This window comes from Leptonychotes weddellii, chromosome 6 (assembly GCF_054177405.1).
Source record: "Leptonychotes weddellii isolate Sample4059 chromosome 6, ASM5417740v2, whole genome shotgun sequence".
NCBI classification, from domain to species: domain Eukaryota; kingdom Metazoa; phylum Chordata; class Mammalia; order Carnivora; family Phocidae; genus Leptonychotes; species Leptonychotes weddellii.
In genome coordinates this window covers 15,951,107-15,976,703 of record NC_138374.1, presented here as the reverse complement: position 1 = coordinate 15,976,703, position 25,597 = coordinate 15,951,107, and the positions used below count along the sequence as shown (strand labels likewise).

Here is a 25,597-nt window from a genome sequence, read left to right as displayed (position 1 = left end):
TAGCTAATAGACTTTCACCAAACGTTGGCCAATCTGCTGAGTGATATTTGAGGTTGGATGTTGTGATTCTGTTTAAAGACCATTTCTAACACTCCCTCCCTTGAATTTAAAAACTAAAATCGCTCAGCATTTAAAAAGCCTTTTTTTTTTTTTTCCCTGTCAAGCTACAGGTTCTGTAATAGCATAGACAGAATTGGGAAAAGAAAACTTTTCTGTAAGGATTCTAGAAGGAACTACTGCAGTAGCAACGAAGCTCCAAGAGCCCCATTGATCTCTTACATTTGCTTACAACCTATGGAAGAAGACTGTCTCGCACCCAAGCTTAGTTCAACATGTCTTAAAGCAGCAGAATCCTGGATCTTTGCCACTGAATCTTCACACCATTTGCTTATTAAGTAAGGAGAACCGCTCTAGAATTCTTTTGCAATGATCTGAAATAACCTGGCATTTACTTCCGTGACCTTTTAGTGTTTGTATCACCTAAAGCACTTTTCCCTCCACTGTTGCATTACAAGCAAGATTCAAATTCCTGACAGCAGGGGGAAAAAAAAAAAAAACCACCAACAAACCCCAGAGCACAATGTTAATGATCAACATTTTATTTTTATTGTGTTGACGATTTCAGCTACAAGCTTCAAGAATTATCAAGGCAGGCTACATTTGTCCGTGTGAGCTGGAAATGATAGACTGACCGGAACTAGTGCAGAGAAGGCAAATTTGTAAGCCAAGTAAATGAAAATATAATACAGACAGAAACAAGTTGCCATAGAGCGCAGGTCTCTCTCTTTTGTGTGCACATCCAAATTTGTGGGAGTTTTTTATACTACCAGATAATTTCATGATAGTCTGTCTGTGACTTCTTCGATGATGATAAATGTGCAATCTGATCTTTTAGAAGAATAAACAGTTCCTTGTTAATTAATTTATACAGCTGCCAGTGCAGCTTTCTCTCTTTGCACTCTAAGAGTTTCCCTGCCATAGATTTTCTTGCAGTTCCTGGCAAACCTCCAGTGAGAGCCTGGGATTTATTAGGCTGACTTGGTGCAAAGTCTATTGATTGTGGCCCCGAGGGTAATAACTAAATAGAGCCGGAGCAACAAGTCAATAACACCATTGTTGCTGCAGCCTGCATTCACTCGAGGAGTGAGATTGTTTTACAGCCGCCGAGGGTAATCATGGGCAGATCGGCGTGTTCAACACGCGCTGCATGCACCGTGTTAGTGCTGAGGACCGTTTGAAAGATTTCAGTGGGATCGCTGGAGAATCGGGGTGGGGTGCTGGGATTATGAACCCTGTGAACTCCTTCATTACAGCTTAAAGGTTTCAACTTTAGTTTTTAACATCTGCTGCAACCTCAGGGAGCTCAGAGGCAGGGCTGGTGCGAAGGAGTTGCAGACACGGGCCCTGGGCTAGCACGGAAGGGTCTGTTCTGCACCATGTCCCGGAAACAAGATGGTTATGAGCAGAGAGATTCTCACAGCTGCTGCCTGTCATGCATCCGTCCATCCGGCCGGCCATGTGTGTGGGGTGATAGCCAGTGGCGCTGTCCCTAGCCTCTCACAGCCCAGAGTGTGTTCAACATTAACCGTCTAAGCGGGAGCTACTCTAACCTCCGCAGAAGTCACATAATTGTCATTTTCTCGCTTCCAAGTCTTGAGTTGCACTGACTTGATTTAAAAAATCTTTTTCATAAGGCTTGCTGAGAAAGAAACCAATCACGCCTTTCAAAGCCCTTCTTTCCTAACTGGGAGAAGGTCAGAACTCTGACTTTCACATACCTGATGACTGGGTTTTAAATTACAGAGAGCAAAATCAAAGTCCACATCAGTGCCTATCTCTGTTTTGTCTTTGGAAGAATCCTTGCCATCCTCATGGTAGAAACCCGTTTCTGTGCGTGGAGGACTAGAAAGTCATGGGACAGGTTCCCAGATGTGGCTAGCACTAGCCAGTCTTCCGACCTCCCAAGACTCGGCTTGTCCCACGTGGCTATGTGAACCAATTACCCACGAATAACCACAAACACTTGAGTGACCCAATCTACACTGGGTACAAGTCTTTCACAAAATCTTCTATTTCCATCAAATCTTACATATTTAAACAAATTTAATTATTCCGTATAGAACTAAAAGGGTGGTGGTTTGTTTTTGTTTTTGTTTTTTTTCCTGTTAACTCCTATTTTACTGAAAGAATTCTTGGCAAATCTATAGCAAAAAAGAAAACTTGGGAGGGTTTTTAAAAATTACTTGCAGTATGACTCACTGTAATGAAAGGTTCAGAGTGTGGAGTAACTCCATCAGGTAGCAGTCCTTTTGAAAAAAAAAGAATGTTTTCAGAATTTAGTCAATACTAACACACAACTTAGGAGCAAAGGTGGACCACCCCTTTCTCCACTGGGAGACAGAAGTAACTTTCTCGTCAGACTTTTTTTTTTATGTGCATGAAGAAATCCCTGTCCAATCTGCTTAGGTTCAACCCTGTGATCCAAGCAGTTTTTGACAAATCAAGATGACCTAAGAGTTGATAAGCTTTGGCACAGGAAAGAAATAGGCAGGAGAAGTTTAGGAGCTTGGGGGGCGGGGATGATAATCTAAGCTGATGTGTGGAATACTTTCAAATTCTCCAAGAAGATGTTTTTGTTTGGGTGGTTGTGGAAACCTCACGTTTGCTTTATCACCGCTTGAACAGGGAAAAGAGGCAAAACACCAAAGAACAAGCACATTTGCGGTTCTTTTGCGTGATTCTACCAGCATCTCCCATCAAGGTTTCCGTGAGTGGATGCCAGATATTTTCACCGCCATTCACTCCTCTAAGTGTCAGAGGTGGTCAGAATCCTCTCTGATGGAAGAGACCAGGGGATAAACAGAGGAGAATGATAGCTTTGCGAATTTGCTAGATGCCGAGAAGTCAAAGGGAGTCATGTGTGAGTTCATAAAACAGCGGCTGCAGGGATTTATCTGTTTAAGGGGAGACTGGAGTTTGACACAGTGACAAGCATGGCAGGGGCATCACAGTCGTGAAATGACCAGTGCTTTTGCTCACGGCCACCCAGGAAACTAGTCTGTGGCGAATGCATCTCCTTAGGAGAGATTGTCCCCTTCTCGCCCCATGGGGCAGGTTATCCCAAACTCATACACACTCAAGGCCAATAGTGTAGGGGCTCGACTTATTTTGAGCTGGTTCAGATCATCTGGACGTGAATTTAGAGAATATTCCTTAGTCTGTTAGCACATGCTCACCTACTTTTAAAAAAAAAAAATGACCATCTAGGAAAAAATTTTCTGTGACAGTCAAGTCGGCCTGAGCGACGACAGCCAAAATTCATCTTTCATCACTTTATGATTTCATTTCCTGCATGTTATGGTCTGCAATCATCTGAAAATAGGTATCTGAAGGATGACTCCCCTAAACGGGTGAGATTGGAGAAGATATCTGTATTTTCAATATTGCTGTTATATAGAAGGTGTCCTGCTCTCTGTAGCCACATCCTCATTTATGATGTGCTATTCTCCCTAAGAGCTCCTCTGTTCTTAGATTTCTCGTGGACCTGTTTTCTGTTACAAGCTATTTATTACTTATTCAGCTCTGAATTGCCAATGTTAATTGTTAAATTCTAAGCTTATTTGTATGCCTGGAATTCCATTAATTGAGGATTGGAATAACACCGTGCTTTTGGTGGAGAGGAAATTGAGCAGTTTCGCTTATAGTTTTTCAAATGCACGCACGTTATTTCAGCATAAAACTTAAACACCTTTGAAAATAAAATACAAAAGTAAGTCCATTTTTCTCCTTTGCTTTCTTTCAAAAGGCATTTCAAGTTTTCTATAATATCCAACATTTACCAAGCGTTGCCCGTGTACCAGGCACTAGATCGAAAGCTCAATATGTATAATCTCACTCAACTTCTCACATCAACTTTACAAAGCACCTATTATTTTTCCCATTTTGCAGATTAGGAAACTAAATGTCAGTAAAGTTAGGAACTTCCTCAGAGCTGCTTAGCTAATAGAAAACCAGATCCTTACGATGATCCACAAGGCTAGCACTATCCGATCTCTGCCTCCCCCTGGGCTCACCTCCTTCCGTCCTTGTTCTCTCTGGGCACATTGCCTTGTCTCAGTCCCACCGACATACCACTCCAGATAAAGGACCTCTGCACATGCTAGGCCACCTGCCTGGAGTCTTTTTCCCGTCCCCGCCCTCCTCCCTTGCTTATTAACCCAGTGCATTCTTCAGTTCTCCAGTCAGCATCATCGCTGCCTCAGGGAAGCCCTCTCCAGGCCCCGCGCTGAGCTCAGTCCTGTGGCAGCCATGGGGGTGCAGCCAGCCAGCTCCCAGGAATGCGCTCGCTCCAGGTATCGGCACCTGCAGGTACCCAGCTCATCTCATCATCAGGACTGAGGCAGCCTCTTCCCAGGCAGCCCCCAGCCGCTGACTGAGCACAGTGGAGGTCCCAGGGCCAAGCCCTTTCCGCCCACTGTGAGCTCCCTCTCTTGGCATGCAGTCAGCTTTGCCCCAGAGCCTTTCACTGGGTTGGTGGAAACTTGGTTCCACCTGCATGGGATCTGACGCTCTCCTTTGCTTTCATTGGTGTCCGAGCTGCATGATGGTCTGCAGCCTTTCCCTCCCCAGTCTTGCTTCTTCCCCCGCCTATCTTCCACGGGTGTTACCGTTCAATACACTTTTTTCGCTCCTAACTTCATTTCGGCACCTGCTTCCCGAGAAGTCCCACCTGACGTGAGCCCCCTCTTGTCGACTCTCAGAGGTTTGCATCTGCCCCTTTTGCAGCACTGCCCAGTCCTGCCGCCGCTGTATACTGGGCGGGTGTGGCTGAGTTGGTATAAAGTCTGTAAGCTCCGTGAGGGCAGGCACCCGTTCGGTTTTGCTCATCACTGCCTCCCCAGGCCCAGGGCTCTTGCCTTTCGCCCCGGTGTCCACGGACTGGTGTGCGGCACCGGACCACATCACTTCCCATCGCGCTGCTCTGGGGCTTGCTCCCCCCAGTGTGTCCAGGGCCATGTCACCAGCTGTGGGCAGTTGGGTGCTGAGACTGTCAAAGCCTCGCTGAGGGTGGGACCCTGCGCCCTAGCGCTGACTTGGAGAGCCCCCTGCAAAAGGATGTTGTACCAAGGCCTGCATCGGGCTCGGCCCCTGTGCGAAGGCCCTTTGGCTTCTTTTTCCCAAGTGGAAGTGCATGCCCTTTCTCCTTGAGGAGAAGATAGGACTTTAGCGTTTCCAAAACCTTCTGAGTGAAAACATCTGTATCCGATTTTTCCCGTCACAGCGTATTAGTGAAGTCCTGCTAAAGAGCAGCTTGCAGTCGACAAGACTCTCATCAGAAGGTGTCACTGCCATCAGCTGGAATTACGGAGGGGCTGTAAAAGCTGGTGCCCTAGCCAGATGCCAGTCTGGGTAATTACATTTGGTCTACCTAAATTCCCTCCGGACTTCTCATCGGACACAGGATTCTTCATCTCTGCCCTGAACTGCTAGGGAGTGTTTGCTAAGAGCCTTTCAGCTGCTGCCATAGTTCATTCCAAAAATGGATGCATTCCTGAAGGACCACTTGTCAGGGGTGTTGTCGCGGCTTGGGAGAGGGGCCGGCCTGGCTCGATGGCCCCTAAGGCCCCTCGCCCTTCCAGTTCTGACTCTGTGATCCTGTGATTGTCACCTTCAAAATATGGTGTTCTTGGAGCTGCTAAGAGCCTTGTAAATGAAAACGCTGCCAGATCAAAGGGTCAAACTTGGTGGGAAAGATGCCTAAATAGACCCACACCAAAAAAAAAAAAAAAAATGTGGACACAAATCTGAATATCCCTAGAACCCACAAACAGTCACGGTTATATTTTCTCTCTCAAGTAGATTTTGAAGCCGTAGTTAAGTGAAGACAAAAACATATACATCGAATGAAAGGCATGTAATCTTTGGGATAATTCTGATGTAATTAACACAGCAGAGCTGCATTCAGGCCCATGTGCAATGAGTGGAATTTTCCAACATTGATTAAGCTGGACTCGAGGAGAACTGAGTCTTTGTCTAAAAGCTGCCAAATGAAAACAACTTTGGGATATTTAAATTCAGGTTGGAAATTGGTTTGAGTAAGGGATATTTAAACCACAGCTGTTCAAGGACTAAAAACATATGAGTATATACGCACGCACGCACACACACACACACACACACACGGCCTCCTCTAAAAACAAGTTAGCCAAAGGTGTACATTCCTTCTAAGTTCTCATGATCAGCAGATGTAAATGTTCACGGTGTTCAGATGAATTATGGACCCTAATGAGATTTCAATACTGAGCAAACAATAAAAATTTATGCATTGCATAGTTGCCGTGGCCTTTGGCTCCGTGGCTAGTGTTCCACCCTTTCAACAGCTTCAGTAATATAATATCCAGCTGGCTTTGGAGGTAAGGAAAATTCGAGGGGTGAATTGAAATTGTGAGAAATTATTTGATGGATTACTTTGTCAGAATAATGCATGGCCTTGGCATAATTACCGTGGCCACCTTAACCCTTGCGGCAGGTGGTGACAAAGTCCTGCACGGCCCAGGTGCCCGGCCGGCCCCGCACGTGCTCCTCGCCGTCCCGGGCCCCAGGGTCCGGGGAGTCTTGGTTCTCCTGAGCACATGCCAAACAAGCACATTCCAGTCCCAGGCCAGCGATCGAGCCGGACAGCCAAAGGGCTGCACTTTTCCCGAGAACGGTCATCTGTGTCAGAGTGAAAGGAACCAAACAAAAGGCAGACCGACCTTGAAATAAAATGGGGCGAAGTCAGGGAAAGAGATAAATGATATCTTTTAAAGCGATATGTTCAAACACAATGGCAGACACGGGCACGCTAATCCTTTTTCTCCTCTCTCTCTTTTTTTTTTAATCAATCCAGACCTTGAACTTAATGGTTGTCTGCCTTATACTTTATAATGTTCAAATCTTAGTGTGTACGTGTCAGAGACCACATCTGTAGCAAATCTGCCGGTGTATTTCTTACACTAGTTTTACTTTGGAACCATAAAGTAATTACTATTTTGTGAATGAGAATAAACCTATTATGCACTGATGTAGCTACACCCAGCATCCGCTCTTCACTCTTTGGGGAAAAGAAGTTGCCTATAGGATAGGGCAGCTCAGATTTCAGTGTTTTGAAGTGCTTTTCAGCATGGCCTTCAACAGTGAGAAACCACTTCCACCCATTTCTTGGTTTCATTATGATAACAGAAATATATTTGCAGCATGTTGACAAACTCATTTGGCGTAAACAGAGGAGTCTAAATTGTAAGTTCTAATGTTTTAATGCTAAATCAGGCGATAAGTCAATGTTTCAGTTTGGCACGGTGAACCGCATGTTCTCCAGAAATAGCCTTTGACACTTTTTAAAGCAAGTCAGTGGTGTACTTAGGCTGTTCACAAAAGGCTTCATTCTTGTCTACAAATGGCAAGCCTCCCCCTCCCAAGAGTGCCCAACTCAAGCGAGGTTGGAGAAAAATAGACACTTCCTGTTTTAAGGCATTTCTCCAATTCTTAGTCTCCTCCAAAAGGCAAGATTTTGGAGTTTATAGGGAAAGCATGCCTAAGAAAGGTTATCTTGATTTTCATTTAACACACCCTCCTACTGACTTTTTTAAAGGTTCGTTGTAAGTATTTCTGCATAGCTTGAAAACATAGATTCCACCCTGGAGAGATCTCAGGGCTGTTCATGTTACACTCTGAAGCCATATGTTTTCACATCATGGCAAAACCCAAGATGTCGGCAGATCCCTCGGCCCCTGTTGGCTTTGGAATTTAGTCTTTCCCTTGTTTTCCACTGTAAACTTGCACAGAGAAAGACCTTCCCAGCCCTGAATGGAAGCATGGCCGTTAATGTTTTCCCACACATGCCAGTGGTATAGCTAAGCAAACTCCAGGAGTGGTAGGAAAGGGAAGGACCAGGGGCAGAGGTCCATGAGTGTGGTAGATGGGCATGAGGAGCACACTAGGGGACTCCAAGTGCCTTCCCGGGGCAGCCATTTTCTTGGAGGCCTTTGTCGGCACAAGGACCATGGAAGCTGATACAGAGAAGCCCCTCCCCAACAAAGGCATCTCTAAAGTTTCTAAGATCCTCCTTCAAAACCATACGAGAGAGGCATCTGGGTGGCTCAGTCGGTTCAAGCGTCCAACTCTTGACTTCGGCTCAGGTCATAACGGAGTTGTGCATCAGACTCTGTGCTTGGCAGAGAGTCTGCTTGAGATTCTGTCTCTCCCTCTCCCTCTGCTCCTACCCCCGCCCCTGCTTGCACTCTCTCTCTCTAAAATAAATTAAAAAATAAAATCTAAAAAAAAAACCCCACATATAAGAGAATGATTATGGAAATAATATCAACTCTTTACTTTTATAGTGGTCACTATGGCCTAATCACTTCTTATGGCTTATCTCATTTAATCCTTATTACCACCTGATATGATAGGTATTGGTAATATCCTGAAGCCCAGAGAGGTAAGGACCTTGTCCGAGGTTACACAGCTCAAGAGTGGCAGAGAGCCAGGATCAAACCCAGGCAGTCGGGGTGAAGTCTCACACTCTCCACATCATACTGTGCCATCTTCCACTCTTTAGAAGCTGCCTGCTCCTGTCTTTTAGTATAACCTGATCCAGATTCTTCTGCCTTGTCACATTCTCTTCCACTTTATCAATATTTTAGCAATGGGTGTAGATTTCATTATAAGTAGCTAACTTTAGGTACTTTACAGTTCCTCTGAATTATTTTGCTTATAAAGTGCTAAAGCATTTTCTACCACAGTGCACTTGAACAATTTTGATAGCTGGGGTAAACAGACAATTGGGCCGGTGTGTCCCCACGCTGCATTTTGAGGTCTGACCAAGTACAAACATCCTCAGGACCCACAGTTTTCCATAACTCTCTCCAGTGAACTCATTCTGTATATCTTTCTAAGTGTCTATGGCCCTCAGTGGCCCTCACTTATGCCCTATAAATATCTTTCAGTGTCCAGTTTGATGGATTCTATAAATAAAATGCCCCAAATCCCTCCCTCTGCTTCCCCCTAGAATAGCAGGCCTTAAACTTTTAAGTCTCAGGACACTTTTACACTCTTAAAAATTACTGAGAGCCCCAAAGAGTCCTTGTTTGTATGGGTTAGTTCGATCAATATTTTTCATATTAGAAATTGAAACAGAAAAATTTAAGTATTTACTAATTCATTTTTAAATCGTGATAATCAACTGATTACATATGAACAAAAATTTTTATGAGAAGTTACTGTATTTTCTAAAACAAAATGAGTGAGAAGGGGGCATTGTTTTATATTATTGCAAATCTCTTTAATGTCTGGCTTAATGGAGAACACCTGGAGTCTCATAGGTGCTTCTGCATTCAATCTGTTGTGATGTCTGTTGTGATCTTCTAGAAAACTCCACTATACACTCATGAGAGAAGGAGAGTGGAAACGGCAAATAACATCTTATTATTATAAAAATAGTTCTGACTTCATGGAAGCCCTGAAAGGGTCCATGGAACACATTTTGAGAACCCTGCCCTAAAATATGGCTGAGATTTACAATACCACACTAATCTGAGTATAGGAGGCACAGTCCTTCTGCAATAAACAGGTGATATCCTAGGCTACGAACCAGTTTACCTTGAGCCACAGGTAGTACTTGATTCCCTACCCCTTTCCTCCAGATTTCCTGTAGTCTGAGCCACGCCACTCATGCTCATTAGATGTCAGAATACCATGTCTTGTTTTCCACTAGGCCATGAGCTTCTTGAGGACACAAACCAGGTCTGTTTAATCTTATTGCCTAGCATCAAGCACATCATGCCTGACACGTGATAGGGAATTTTGCTGAAATGAATAAGGTTCCATGATAAAGATATTAGTAAACAATCCAGGCAAATATGTGTTGATTTTTTAATGAAAATTCAAATATTTCTCCTCTTTCTCAACATCATCTGCTCATCAGATATTTGTTAATGTCTGTAATGTGCCAAGCAGTAGAATAGGTAATGGGCTACAACAAAGACCAATGCATACTTGAACCTTGCTCTTATGCATTTCCATTTCATAAAAGAGGCAACCAAGGAAACAAATAAATAATTACAGACTGAAAGAAGTAAAGAGGCTGCCATTACTAAAAAGGGGAGACAAGAAGGTAGGCTACTTCAGTCTGGAAGATTGCCTTTACTACATTAGTATACCATCTACCCTGAGACCCAGACCAGCCATTGCTGGCCTGTGGACTTTTCTGTTTAACAAGTGTATTGGGGTATCATTTATATACTATGAAATTTATCCATTGGTAAGCATCCAGTTCAGTGATTTATAGTAACTTTATAGAGTTGCACAACCATCACCATAATCTATTTTAAAAATATTTCTATCACCCCAAAGTCCTTCATGCCTGTTTGCATTGAGTCAATTCCTGCTCCTGACCCCAGCCCCAGGCAATCACTGATCCGATTTCTAGATATTTCATATGAATAGAATCATACAATATATAATCTTTTATGTCTAGCTTCTTTTGCTTAGCCTAATGTTTTTGAGGCTCATCCCTATTGCAGCATGTATCAGTCATTTGCTCCTTTTTAGTGCTGAGTATTATTCCACTGTATGCCTGTATCACATTTTGTTTGGATTGTTTGGAGTTTTGGGCTATTATGAATATGCTGCTATGAACCTTTGCATACAGGTCTTTGTATAGACATATGTTTTCATTTCCCTTGGGTGATGCTTGGGAGTAGAATCAATGGGTCATATAGTATGTATATGTTTACTTTTTTTTTAACTGCCAAACCATTTTTGCAAAGGAGATGTGCCATTTTACATTCTCACCTGCAGAGTGTGAAGACTCCATGTCCTCAGTAGGGTCCATCTTTTTGATTAAAGCCATTTAGTGGATGTGTTGTGCTCTCTCATTTTAATTTACATTTTCTTAATGACTAATGAGGTTGCTCATTTTTTTCATCTGCTTATTAGCCATTGGTATATGGTCTTTGGTGAAATGTCTGTTTAGCTCTTTTCTAATTGTATAAATTTTTAATGGAGTTGTTTGTCTTAGTATTGGATTTTGAGAGTTTTTATTTTTTACACTTCTGGATACAAGTCTTTATTAGATATATAACTTGCAGATACTCTCCCTTAGCCTGTAGCTTGCCTTTCTATGCCTTTCTATTTTCTTATTGGTGAATTTTTAAAAAGTAAAAGCTTCTAAATTTGGGGGAGTCAGTTTATCAATTCTTTATTTTATGGATCATGCTAGTGTCTTGCCTAAGAAATCTTTGCCTATCCCAAGGTGACAAGGATTTTCTTCTAGGTTTTCTTCTAGAAGTTTGGTAGTTTTAGCTGTTACATTTAAGTCTGTGTTCCATTTTGAATTTTTGTGTAGAGTGTGAGATAATGGTCTACGTTCATTTTTTTCAAAATATAGGCATCCAATTCCCCTAGTATGTTTGAATTGCTTTGGATCCTTTGTCAAAAATGAATTCATAAATGTAAAGGTTTAATTCTGAGATTGCTATCTTGTTCCATTGATCTGAATGTTGTCCTTACACCAATAAATACTATATGGTCTCAATTACTATAGCTTTATAACAAGTTTGAAATCCAGTTGATGGAAGTCCTTCAATTTGTTATTTTTAAAATTGTTTTGGCCATTCTGGTTCTTTTCATATATATATTAAGGATTCATTTTCAAATACACACACACACACACACACATACACACACCCTAAGATTTAATAAAGCTTGAATTGTGTTGAATTGCCATCTTAACAGTATTGAATTTTCCAGTCCACAAACATGAACTTGTTCTCCATTTATTTAGATCTTTAATTTTTCTCAGCATTATTTTATAGATTTCATTGTACAGGTTTTATACTTATTTTGTTGAAATTATTCCTAAATTTTTTTATTCTTTTTGATCCTGTTGTCAATTAAATTGTTTTCTTAATTTCATTTGCATACTGTTCATTGCTGGTATGTAGAAATACAATTAATTTTTGTATGTTGATCTTGTGTCTTGCAATTTTGCTATATTTACTAGTTCTAGTAGCTTTTTGTAGACTACTTAGGATTCTCTACATATAGAATCATGTCATCTGTAAATGAGGATAATTTTATTTATTCCTTTCCAGTCAAGATGCCTTTTATTTCTCTTTCATGCCGGACTACATTGGCTAGAACCTCCGGTACAACGTTGAACAGTAGTAGTAAGAGCATTCTTGCCTCAATCCCAATTCTAGGGGGAAAGCATTCAGTCTTTTTCATTAAGTATGATGTTACCTATGGATTGATTTTTCATAGACACCCTTTATCAGATTGAGGAAATTCTCTTTTATTCCAAGTTTTTGAGAGTTTTGTCATGAATAGGTGTTGGATTTTGCCAAATGTTTTTTCTGTGTCTAATAAGATGATCGTGTGGGTTTTGTCCCTTATTATATTAATGCAGTGTATTACATTAATTGATTTTCATATGCTAAACCAACCTTGCATTACTGGATAAATCCATTTGGTCGTGGTGTTTAATTCTTTTAATATGTTGCTGGATTCAATTTAATATTTGTAAAGGATTTGGGTGTCTTATGTTTATGGTGAGTAGTTCTTGTGATGTCTTTGTTTAGCTTTTGTATCAGGCCTCATAGAATGAGTTGGGAAGTATTCTCTCCTCCTCTATTAGAAAATCGATCAGTATTACTTCTTTAAATATGCAATAGAGGGGACCCTGGGTGGCTCAGTCTGTTGAGCATCCCACTCTTGATTTTCACTTGGGTCATGATCTTGGGGTCATGGGATTGAGCCCCGCCTCAGGCTCTGAGCTTAGCAGGGAGTCTGCTTAAGGATTCTCTCTCCCTCTCTCTTTGCCCCTCCCCCCACTTGCACATACGCTCTCTCTCTCTGTAATAAATAAATAAATTTATGCAATAGAATTCATTGTTCAAGCCATCTGGTGCCAGGCTTTTCTTTGTGGGAAGATTTTAAATTACTAATCCAATTTATTTACTTGTTATAGGTCTATTCAGTTTTTCTATGCCTTCTTGAGTCAGTTGTTTTTTTTTTTAAATTTTATTTATTTATTTGACAGAGACACAGCGAGAGAGGGAACAGAAGCAGGGGGAGTGGAAGATGGAGAAGCAGGCTTCCCATGGAGCAGGGAGCTCTATGCGGGGCTCGATCCCAGGACCCTGGGATCATGACCTGAGCCGAAGGCAGACGCTTAACAACTGAGCCACCCAGGCGCCCCAGAGTCAGTTTTGATAATGCATATATTTCTAGGAATTTGTTCATTTCACCTAAATTGTCTAATTTTTTAGCATAACGTTATTCAGAATATTCCCTTATAATTCTTTTAATTTTTGTTAAGTCAGTAGAGATGTTCCTTTTTCATTGTCGGTATTGGTAATTGTATGTTTTTCTTCTTGGTTATTCTAGCTAGGTTTATCAGTTTCATTGATCTTTTCAAAAAAGCCAACTTTAGGGGTGCCTGGGTGGCTCAGTCAGTTAAGCATCCGACTCTTGATTTCAGCTCAGCTCATGACCTCAGGGTTGTGAGATCAAGCACCAGGTCGGGCTCTGCGCTGAGTGGAGCTTCCTTAAGATTCTCTCTCTCTCCCTCTCCCTCTGTGCCCCTCATCCTGCCCATGCTCTCTCTCTCTCTCTCTCTCTCTCTCTCTCTCAAAAATAAATAAATAAATAGCCAACTTTCGATTTCATTAAATTTCTGTATTGTGTTCTGTTTTCTATCTCATTGATTTCTGCTCTAACCCTTCTTTTTTCTGCTTGTGTTGGGCTTGATTTGCTCTTTTTCTAATTTGTTAGTATAGTAGCTTAGATTAATGATTTGTAACTTTTCTTTTTTTCTCATTTCTAATTTTTTTCTAAATTTCCTTCTAAGTTCTGCTTTAGTCGCATCCCACAAATATGGATAGTTTTGTTTTCATTCATTTCAAAGCATTTTCTAATTTCCATTGTAATTTCTTGTTTGACTCATAGGTTCATTAGAAGTGTGTTATTTAAGTCTCTAATATTTGGGGATTTCCCAAATTACTTTCTTTTGTGGTCAATTTCTAATTTAGTCCTGTTGTGATTGGAGAACACACTTTTTATTCTTTCAGTACTTTTCAATTTACTGAGACTTGTTTTATGGCCTATATGTGGTCTATGCAGGAGAATATTCCATGTGGTTTTGAAAAGAACATGTATTCTGCTGTCATTGAGTGCAGTGTTCTATAAATGTTAATTGGGTCAAGTTGGCTGATAGTGTTGAAGCCTTCTATATCTTTACTGATTTTTTGTCTCGTTATTCTATCAGTAGTTTTTTGGGGTTTTTTAAGTAGGCTCCATGCTCAGCATGGGGCCCAACTCAGGGCTTGAACTCACGTCCCTGAGATCAAGACCTGAGCTGAGATCAAGAGTCAATGCCTAACCAACTCAGCTATCCAGGCACCCCTTCTATGAGTTTTTTGAGAGGAGTATTGAAATCTTCAAGGGTAATTATTGAACTTTTTCCTTTCATCTGTCAGTTTGTGCTTCATGTATTTTAGGAAATGGTTGTTAGGTATGTATATGTTTATAATTGCCATATCTTCCTGGTGCATTGACCCTTTCATATTTATTATGTAATGTTTCTCTTTGTCTCTAGGAATATTTCTTATCCTAAAGTCCATTTGTCTGATATTAGCGTAGGCACTCCAGTTCTCTCATGGTTACTATTTGCATGGTATAAATATATATATATATATATATATTTCCACCTTTAATTTTAACCAATGTGTGTTTTTGAATCTGAATTGTGTTTCTTGTAGGCAGCAAAAAGTTGAATTTTTTAAATTCTGTCTGACAATCTGCCATTTGATTGGAGTATTTAGTCCCATAGCATTTGTACAATTTTTGATCTTGTTGGATTTATGCCTGTTATTTTGCTGTGTTTTCTATATGCCTCATGTCTTTTTTTCCCATTTCCCCTTTTCAGTTTTCTGTTTTTAAAAAGATATTTTTTGTATACCATTTTAATTATCTGCTGGTTTTTAAACTACATTTGTGGTTATTATTTTCTTAGTCTCTGCACTAGGAATTGCAATATATATCCCAACTTTTCACAATCTACTTCAGCTTATTACTGACTTAATTTTCATAAAATCTAGCAGCTTTATTCCAATATAGCCAGTTTCTTCCCTTTTCCTTTGTACTATCATAGATATGATATGATTGTCATATTATGTATGTTCTAAACCCCAAAATACTAAATGATAATTATTGCTTATGCAATCTTTATGTTTTTTAAGGAAATTAAGGGAACAAAGGAGAACATATATAGCTATGCAGTCTTTTATATTTCCCCACATATTTACCATTTCTAGTGTTCTTCATTTCTTTCTGTGGAGTTGAGTTACCATCTGGGGTCATTTCCCTTCAGCCTAAAGGACATCATGTAGGATTTCTTATAAGGCAAGTCTGCTAACAAAAAGAAAAAACAAAAAACAAAAAAACTTTCTCATTCCTTATTTATCTATAAATATCTTTTTGTCACTTTCATTTTTGAGGGATAGTATTGCTAGATCTGGAATTCTTGGTAGAGAGTTTCCCCGCACCCTTACCCTTTCTGCCACTTAACTATGTTGTTCCGCTCTCTTCTCCCTCCATTGTTTCTGAGGAGAAGTCAGCTATTAATCATCCTGCTGTTTACCTGTACATAGTGAGTTATTTTTGCTTTGCTGCTTTCAGGATTTTCTCTTTAAGCCACTATTTCTCAAATATTTTTTTCTGCCACTTTCTCTCTTCCTTCTCTGCCTGGGACTCCCATTGCACGTATGTTGGTCTGCTTACTAGTGTAAAGCCTGTTGTGTCACACAGGGCTTTGAGGCTCAGCTCACCTTCCATCCAACTTTTTTTCTTTCTCATCTTCAGATTGGATGATTTCTATTGACATGTGTTCAAATTCGCTGATTCGTGTTCATGTAATTTATGTATTTTTCAACTCTAGAACCTTTTTTATAGTTCCTCTTTCTCTGCTAAGATTCCCTATTTGTTGAAGCATTGTCATCATAATTTCTTTTAATTCTTTAAACAGTGCTTATAATAGCTGCTTTGAAGTCTTTGTCTGCTAGATCCAACATCAGAGCCACTCAGAATCAGTTTGTATTGACTGCTTTTATTCTCCTGAATATGGAGCATGCTTTTTTCTTTCTTCATCGTGTCATAATATTTTGTTGAAAACTAAACATTTTAGATGATATATTGTAATAGCTCAGGGTTCTGATATTTTTAAATAGTTTGCCTGATCGTAATCTGCAGGCTCCCATCTCCCCAGCAGTCTGCTTAGTTGTTGCTTTTCTGTTTGTTTTTTATTTCTTATTTTTATTTTATGAGCCTGGCTTCCTAGGGGTTGCCCCTTTATGTGCATAGCTTATTGGCCACCTGGTGATTGAGAAAGGGTTGTGCTCAAAAACCTTGAACCCATAAGTCTTCCATCCTTTGCCAGGTGACCGATATGTGGGTTCAGGAAAACATTCAAAGTTCAGCCTGTTCTCAAGCCTGCCTTGGCTTTGACTTTTTACTGGGGGTCTCTCAGATCTCCCTGACACATGCACATACTTTGTCGATCAACACCTTATGGCTCTCTCCTTTCCCGGATCTGTCACATTTTTGGTTGGTCTGTCACTCACCGACCAAACCAGAACCACAACCTCAGGCTAGCAGAACTCTGGGTTTTGGGGTGCCTGGGTGGCTCAGTTGGTTAAGCATCTGCCTTCGGCTCAGGTCATGATCCCAGGGTTCTGGGATCAAGCCCCATATCAGGCTGCCTGCTCAGTGGAGAGTCTGCTTCTCCCTCTCCCTCTGCCCCTCCCCTGCTTGTGCTCTGTCTCTCTCTCTCTCAAATAAATAAATAAAATCTTAAAAAAAAAAAAAAAAGAACTTTGGGTTTTTCCTTCTGTATTTCCCTATCAGTTTTGCTGCTTTTACTGAGAATGCCACTGGGCGTGGGTTTTGCCTTCTGCTCCAAGTCAAGTCAGCCGTCTCTGGCAGCCCTACCCTGGTAAAACTATCATTCTAGCCAACAAAGCTAGGGGAAGAAGTGAGGATGTTCTTACACAAAGTTCTTCCGAAAGCTTTCTATGAATAAACACTTCTTGATTTCTTTTTTTTTGCCTTTGGTCATTATCCAGAGAACTGAGAGGCCTTTTTTTTTTCTTTTCTGAGAGGATTTTTTAAACAATTTTTTAGTTTTATACTTGTTTTAGGGAGAGTGAATTTGCTGACCTCTTCACTCGTAGCCGGAAGTCCCCCTGTAGAAGGAGTTTTGCTAGCCTGTATGAAGTGTGTGTTTGTGGGGTGCTGGGTTGGCTCAGTCAGTAGAGCATGTGACTCTTGATTTCAGGGTTGTGAGTTCGAGCCCCACGCGAAGTGTAGAGATTAAAAAGAAAAGCTTTAAAAATTAAATGAAATAAAGTGTGTGTGTGTGTGTGTGTATAAAGTATGTAGGATGTGGTTGTTAACGAAAGACTTCATCCTTTCATCCCACCCATCTCACCATCAGGAGTTTGTGGAAGTCTCTGCATGGGCTTACATTGGCTACAAATCTGGGGCAGTTCTTCTCGCCCATTCACTGACCCAAAGGCAACAGGTGGGACCTGTTTCTGACAGAACTGTGGAAGAAAAATGGGCTAGTCGTCAGCTTGTTTCACTTTCATTTATCTCCGTCATCTGGGAATACAATATAGATAGTATCAGGCCCAACAAAAGGAACATCCTGATATTATTTTCAGTTTTTGTCTAGACAGAGAAGACTAAGCACTTGGATATCAGAAATACCTACCATGAAAAATAAGAAAGATGGGCTCAGTGGAAGGCCAGAGGGGGGTAGCACGGCTTGTTCACTTTTTCTCTCTATATTCTTCTTTTCTTAAAAAAAGAATAAAGTTTAAACCCCACCGCCCACTCGTCAGATGATTGGAGACTGTAGTTGTAAAAATGTGCTGCAGGCAGAAGTTCTGAAAAATCCCAGAAAGTGTTGAAAACATCTCTAAACAAGGTATTTTTCTCCTGCACCTTTCTTGCTAAAGGTCCCAATTGCTGCCAAGAAAACTAGTGAGAATGTTAGCTGCCAAATAAAAAATTTATGACAGTGTTTGGCAAAGGACTATCTTGCTGCTTGTTTTATACATTTCCACAAGGCACTTGAAGGCAGCCTCTTTTTTCCTTCCCCTCCCACCCCCCCCAACCCCCCCACTTTGGGTACATATACCTTACTGATCACTGTTCTGGGTCTGTTTTCTAATAAAAGAGCAAACTCCTATAAAGTAGGATTAAACAATGTAACTTTTTCCCTCTTTAGTTGCCTCTGAAAGTGTGAGGGAAATGTTTTCAAATATGTGTTGCATAGAAGGGGAGAAGAGATGCTGGGTTTGCTGGTTTAGAATGGACACATTTAGGAGAAAAAGAGCAAGGACCTTTTAATTAATGACTGGAGGCTCTTAGGAGCAGAAGGAATCTTAGAATTCCCTCAGTCCTTGCACACCCCACACCCTACACTTTGCAGATAAGGAAACAGGCGCCCAGAAGGAGCCGGCGTTCTGCCTAAGGTCACACAGCCAAGCTCACCTGGGACGCTTTCCGCCCCGCATCCCAGGCTTTACGCGCCACGTTGCGCCCCAGCCCAGCCTGGATTTTGTGTGCGGGGATTCTCACACTCGTGCGTGCACTTACAGCATGTTTGATGAGCATTAGCTTTCAAAGCCATTCTGCTTTATGAAAATTAAAACATCTCCTTCCCTAAAATTCTTTTAAAAATCTAACGCATTAAAACTGGGTCAAGATCAGGGCCGGGATCTGCCAAAATGGCATTGCCTGCCCGTATCAGTGAAGCCTCCTGGTTGTACCATGACATGTTTCCATGAACCTTTACAAAGGGCGGGGGGCTCTATTTAGGAAAAAAAGTTTTTCTCAGACCAAGTTTGGATGTTGATAGTAATGAGGACATCGGCTGCTGAACACCCCCGAAATAGTCTGCCCGCCTGTCTGGGAAAGCAGAATGATTTCTCGCAGCCTTTTCAAAACAGTTACCAGATGATGCTTTCAGTTGTTAATGAGGGCCTTGTAGCACACAGGTCATCATGGGGACTTACTCGGAAGCCTGGCTGCACCCCGCGCCTCGCCCCGGCTCCCGCCCGCCGAGGCCTCTGCGGTGGCGGACCCACATTTCTGCAGCACCCGGGCTCGGGGACGTGTGCCTTCAGCCCGGGTTACTTGATACAAAGTACTGCAGACAGACCAGGAGTAAGCGGATTACTTCAGACAGGGTGCGGAGGTAACTGGAGGAAGATTAGCTCGACACGAGGCAGATATCATAAGCAAATTAGAAAACCTCCCCAATTAGTACAAGAAACCCAGATTTGTGCCTTTTGTGATCTTCTGCTGAAAGGCAAAGTGTCGATGTTATGGGCTCTAGGCTTGCTTTAAGTTGAAATGTTGGCATGTCCTATCAGTGCATGTTAGCATCTGAGACTGTGTACCGGCCTAATAAATGAAGTAAATCCCTGTTCTCCTCGGCTGCCAAGTGGTCCTCGTTCTGAGGTTCTATACGTTGGGTTATGTTTTATTTGGCCCTGGAATAATCTCTAGGGCATATTATAATATTTCTATACTGGGAATATTCAACATGACTCCAGGGTCCCACACTTAATCGCTCTTGTTTGTTTGTCTTAGGGCACATGTATCATGCTGAAGTCATAAAAATGGAGCGTGCAAAATGCCAGATGCTACAAATGCAATTAGATACTTAAAAATAGCTTCCTTGGTGGCACTGCTTGAAATCTGAACTGGGCCTTGTTTTTCCAAACCGGGTGACACTTTTCTGCTAAGCTACTGCTTGTGTGCTTGGACCAGAGGCCCGGGTCCCCTTGAGAGCCCCATGCCCAGGATCAGGTCATTCTAGAAATCAGACCAGGCCCTACTGTCCTATCAGTATCATGGCAGTCCCAAGCGGGTTTTCTTTTTCTCAGACTGCACTGTGTTGTCTCTTGTTTCTTGACCCCTGGTGATTCACGGTCAAGTTGCATGTGGCAAAGCTCTCAAGAGACCGAGGCAGTCCAAATCAACTTTTATTTCACCAGAATTCAAACAACCACAAAGCTCAGATTTCATTTTGTAGTCTCTCTGTTTTTGCAGATATATGTGGTGAGTGAATTTTTTTTCTGATTGTAAAATGAGTTCATATTCATGACAGAAACTAATTTGGAAAAGGTGAGATTTTTTTAAAGATCTGCATGATCCCAGTATCTAGCCGTGATCATTACTTTAAGCTTAGGTATGTATTTTCCTTTTAGCAAAATTGGGATCATAATGTACATACTGTTTACAACCTTTGCTTTTTAGCTAGCATATTATGGGCAAGAGAATTGGTGGTCTTCATGCTGGGTGGGATAGTTCAATATCCTCTTACGCCTTCTGAGTCATCAAGAACAAATTCGTTCAATGTGGTTTTAGTAGTAATTCTATTTTAGTGTATTTTTTACTTTGAAAATCATCAGTATCCAAGCAACATTTGTGGCAACTCTCAACTCACCAGTGTTAATATGAAATATTATCACATCACCATATTCCTTTGAGCAGAACTTTGCATTTTCTGTTTTTACATGCATGATCTAATTTGAACATCACAAGAACCTATAAGGTAGGGAAAAAAAGAACAGATGTTGTTATCCCTGATTTTATTCATAAATGCAAAGTGAGCTAGAATGTAGGATGCAACATAATGCCCATGATTGCTCTTCACACCATGCACGGTACGTGGTCTTTGAAATCAGGCCTGACTTTAAATACCAACTTTGCCACCGCCTTGCTGTGTGTGCTAGTGGGCAAATTAACCTCCCTGAGCCTCAGTTTTCCTCCTCTGGAAAATGAGAACATTGATACCTTTGTCATAGATGTGTTAGGAGAATTCAATAAAAGAATTTTTGTAAAGTACTTAAAATAGTATAAGGCACAAAAAAAGATTTAAAAAAATAAATCTTACCATTGTTTTTCTTTTTCTCACACATCCCCTCTCATTTTCTTATAACCTTGTGAACAAATTACTAGGCTTCTTTCTTTCAATTTGCTCAATTCTTAGTTTAGTGTTATTTTAAATAATAATTATACATGCAATAATCAACAGTTCAAGAAAATGTAGAAATACATAAAGATAGGAAAAAAAAACACCTACCGCCTGTCACATAGGAACACTGTTAACACTTGGCTACATTTCCTTCCAGTCTTTTTTCCCCCTGCACAAAGGCTTGCCATTTGTTTTAGACATAGCAACTACCATCGCGCGCTGAGCTAATGAAACAGAGGTGGTAGTTAAGGCATGTGTTTTAGAGCATGTGCTCTGCATGCCACCGTACTCTGCTCTTGTTTCCAGATTATAAAAGAGGTGCCCCTGGGGAATCCCACTTCCTTTGGCAGGAAGCCAAAACCAGGGGTCCGATGGTTGTCATGGTGGAGGTACGAGGTTGTCTCAAGAACCTGACGTATTTGAACGCACTGGGTCCGTGGCCCACTGATCCTGTGGGTTTGGAGCAAACTGTGTAAAGCTCAGCCCAACAAGACTCAGTCCGACAAAACTTCCAACAGAGGCCACCATCCGTCAGGTCTGAAATCGGCCTTGTTGTCGCCCAAGGCATGGGCAACTCAGAATTACTACTCTCGAGTTATCTTCAACCACTGGGAAGAAAAGCTTTCTCCTAGACTCTTAAAAGGTGTTCTGTTCAGGCCGAAAGGAAAATTCCTACAGCCAAGCATCTCCTGTCAGCTAATTTGATAGTTCTCTATCAAGTAAACCATTAGTGAATACATTGATTCTATTTTCCCCCCCTTTTTTGCAGTTCTGCCTTGGCTATTCCCAAGATTTCTCTGAACCAGTTGGGCAAAATTGATTTTTATTAGTTCCACCGGCCTTGTGGAAAATTATCTCATGAACTGGTTTTTATAGGAAGACTCAAAGCACAGCACAGGGTAAAAAATAAGCCTATAGCAGTCAAAACTGTTGTCTGAAATGTCTTCAGACTAGAAGGCTGAATTTATTGCACAAAACAAGTGCTCGCAAGGCGGAGGTGTGCAGTCCTGCTCATTATCACCGGAAAGGGGAACCAAAAAGCCGAGTAAAAAATTAAATTTTAATAATGCCAGTGATATTTTCTAAATCTTTCCTGACAGAAAGATTCTCATTATTTTTATCTGTCTCCGAGTAGGTTCTTTTAGTGCCATCTCAGAAATGGCCTTCGCTATGATTGTTTTCCAGGCTTTAAAGCATCTGAAAAACCAAATATATACAGAGAGAAATATGCTTTAGATTGTTCAAGGAAGAGCCGTGACCGTGGTAACATTTCGGCTGGTGCATTTGCAGCCAACATTTGCTGGGAACGTCTTCAGCTTTCACAGAAGAGGTCCACGTTGTTAAGACAATTGAAGTAAATCCCCCGAACAAAGGGCACCCACCATCCGCTGCCCACTTGGCTACGGAGGAACCCAGAGGCCCCAAGTCCCAAGTTTGGGTTCGTTCTGGAAATCGCCCCATGCTGGCCATGAAAGGAGATTCAAGGGAAAAATGGAAATGTCCTGTTGTTTTGGTAAACGTGTAAACTCGCTTTCCAAGTATCACATGGAACAGGATTGTTTGGGGATATGAGGAAAAATAAAGCCAGAATCATTCCAGTAGCCGACCCATGAGGACATGAATTCCTTTTGTTTTCTTAGTTCCTCAATGCCTATGTGTAAACCTGTCCTGTCTGGTCCCACAAGGATTTATAGCAAATTACCTAAATATATACAACAGATTTTCTATATATAAAATGAAGTCAGGGGTGAGGTTAGTACACAAACTTGGAAGTTTGTGAGAGGTGGGCCACAAATTTATCTCGAGGCATCCTGGCAGAGGAAGATGGTTTCAGTTTCATGAGTCAATACCCATAAGATAAAAACATAGCTCTTTCCCCTACCCCGACGCAAGAGAACACCTTCCCATGGGACCTCATTGCAGGGACACACGCTGTTCAGGGTAATAAACACCATGTTCAAGAGCATCCTTACAGGAAGGATGAGCTCCACAGGGCCGCTTCTTACTGTTCCTCTGAGTAAGCCGGTTGCATTGTGCCAAGCACAGGTGAGAGCGTGTGTGTGAACCCAAACTGCACGGTGCAGGTGGGCTCCCGGGGGCTCTGCCACTCCAGGGAGAGACCCTGGTGTCTCCAGGAGAGATGGACCCCATTCATGAGACTCCTCAGTCACCACCGTTTCTCTCTGCTGGGCTTCTGACAGCTATTCAGCAGGGGACTTTGAGGTCGTGCCCTCTGGCAAGGACCTGGAGCAACACCACCTTCTGTTGGTAATTAGGTGGCCTCGTTGTTGTCCGGTAGCCGGTAGTCAGGGGTTGGATTTCGCCATCCACTTTTGAAAATGAAAGCCAAGGAGCTTGGGGGCAGCCCCTCCAAAGGATGAGAGAGAAAAAAGTGGCTCCTTCTTTGTAACATTCAGGCTGCTTGTTGGCTCAGCTCCATGAGGATCCCTCCCAACTAAGGGTTGGTTTTTCTGTTTATTGCAGCAAAATAAAGAACCTGAGAATGTGTTCAAAGGCCACTTTCCTCCTCAGCAATTTTTCTTTATTTTTATCAAGTCCATAAGCGTAGTCTTCAGCGTCCATCCTCAGGAGTGCTTGAGCCACATATAGCCACTACCAGTTTAGAGTTGGGGAAACTGAGGCACGCTTACTTCATTTTCACAAGATCGCTCAGTAGATTGCAAATCTCTCTTTGCTTCTCACCCTTCAGTAGAGACTGCTTGGTTACCCCTCACAGGCCTGCTGGCTTATAAGGTGTTGTGTGTAAGATGTACACCATCCTCCTTGAGAATCACCAGCTGGGCTCTTGAGTGCATTGTGCAGGCTGCGAAGGTCAAGGGGGCTGCAGATGTGGGGTCCAGCCGACCTCTGCCTGGGCTTTTCGTCACCTTGTGAGAGGTCCGCAGGGCACACACAAGCTGATTTGTGGCTTCTGTTGACCTCTCACTGGCCTTTGATCCGGTAGTTAGGAGTTGGTTATGGGCTAAGTTGGATACACTCAGTGTAGACCCTGGTATTGATGCTCCTCTCGAGGCTGAACTTCACACTTCTGTGGGGTCGGGAGGGCCTCCGAGGGAATCCCCAGGACAGTGGTAGGGCAGGATGCTTTCACCCACCCACCCCCTTCCTTTTCATTTGTTCCATAATAACCAGTCAGAGGTCACCGACTGAAGACCCACAGGCCCACTCTGCCCCCCGGACAGATGTGCTTTGTTTGGCCAGTCAGTGTTTTGGAAAACTTTTACTCGGTTGCCAGTAACTAAAACTTGGGAGATTTCACAGAAGGAACACAATTGCTGGCTTCTCTTAGCAAATCAGAAGATCTGGCTGCACTCAGCCCACTTTGAATCCCATAGCAATCAGGAGCAGCCCCCCAGTTTAGAGAAAAAGCAAACACTCCCAGTTCTCCCAGTTCTCCCAGTTCCCGCTCCTGGTGCCCACACCCTCGACTTGCTATTCCCCTCACCTCCCCACAGGACTTCCTTGCTTAGTTAGAGAGAACGCGTGTTTTCAGGCCAGCAGTGACGTGGCTTCACCCAGCACAAACCTTGGGATCCTGCTATCTGACTGTCACCCCCCAAAGAACTGAGTCAGCCATCCTGCTTATCATTAATAAGCCTTCAGAGGAGGCCTTCTCAACCTGGAGTTCACCTGCTCCAAAGTGATTAGTACCGCTTTGGGGTATGTAAGGTGAGTTTAAGGGAAAAGATGGTGAAGGACGTGAAGTTCGAGCAGCCGGCACCCACTCTGCTGGGGGCATCATGTACTCTCCCGCCAGGAAAACAGAGTAGCCCAGGGATTAGCATTGGCAGGAGGTCCTCGGAATGGAGGGACCCGTGGGCAGAACAGGGTGCCCAGAGCCCAGGACTGGGGTCACCTGATGGAAGCTAGAAGCGTGGAGGCCTGTCTGTCTGGCGCCACAGTGGAGATGGAGCTGCTGAGAAGGCAGAGGAAGAAAGGGAAGAATACCCTGGCTTCTCTTCCCCTCCCCGCCCAGTCCTGGTGTCCTCCCAGTGCCTCCCATTGGCCGAACGCAGCGGGAAGCCGGCCGCAGGAGTCAGCCTCTCTGTGATGCAGAGAAAAGCAATCAAGGGACACGAAGAGGATCTAAGGAGCAGCAGGCCCGGGACTGGCACAGTGCGGCTACGATTAAGACAGCCCGTTCAGCTTGCCACAGAACCAAATCTGGACAAGACAGAGAAGTTCTGATGTTATAATCTAGAAACTGTAACCACAGCCCTCAAGAGTTGACAGAGATGCAGGTGGCTGATAAACTTCTGCCAAAATGTTTCTTCCTCCTGACACCAGGAAAGAAAAAAAGTGTAAATCCATAACAATTAGGAGATAAGTATCTAACGTCATATCTCGTAGGGAAGGAATGTTAGAGCCCATCACTAAAGCGAAGGCAACTGTGTCTCCACCAATGTGACCTCAACCAGCCGTGGCTCAGACGAGGCATCTTGGCTCGTCCCAGGGTGTTCCCAGGGAAACCAACAGAGCTGGAAAGGG

The 25,597-nt window shown here is 42.5% G+C and overlaps 1 protein-coding gene across 9 annotated transcripts in view; it reads left to right on the top strand.

Annotated features, from left to right (window-relative positions):
* The window catches only part of VTI1A (vesicle transport through interaction with t-SNAREs 1A), a 340,605-nt gene that overhangs the window by 303,057 nt on the left and 11,951 nt on the right, over positions 1–25,597 (top strand). Inside the window, exon 9 of one of the 9 annotated variants that reach the window (XM_081823537.1) lies at positions 5,282–11,857. The exons of 6 other annotated variants lie outside the window; for them this stretch is intronic. In XM_081823537.1, coding sequence (XP_081679663.1) covers positions 5,282–5,303 — 22 coding nt within the window. In that variant the 3' untranslated portion in view covers positions 5,304–11,857. Of the gene's footprint in view, positions 1–2,685; positions 5,262–5,281; positions 11,858–25,597 lie in introns of those variants that run through there. 2 more of the 9 variants (XM_081823530.1, XM_081823531.1) reach the window with 2 other exon arrangements.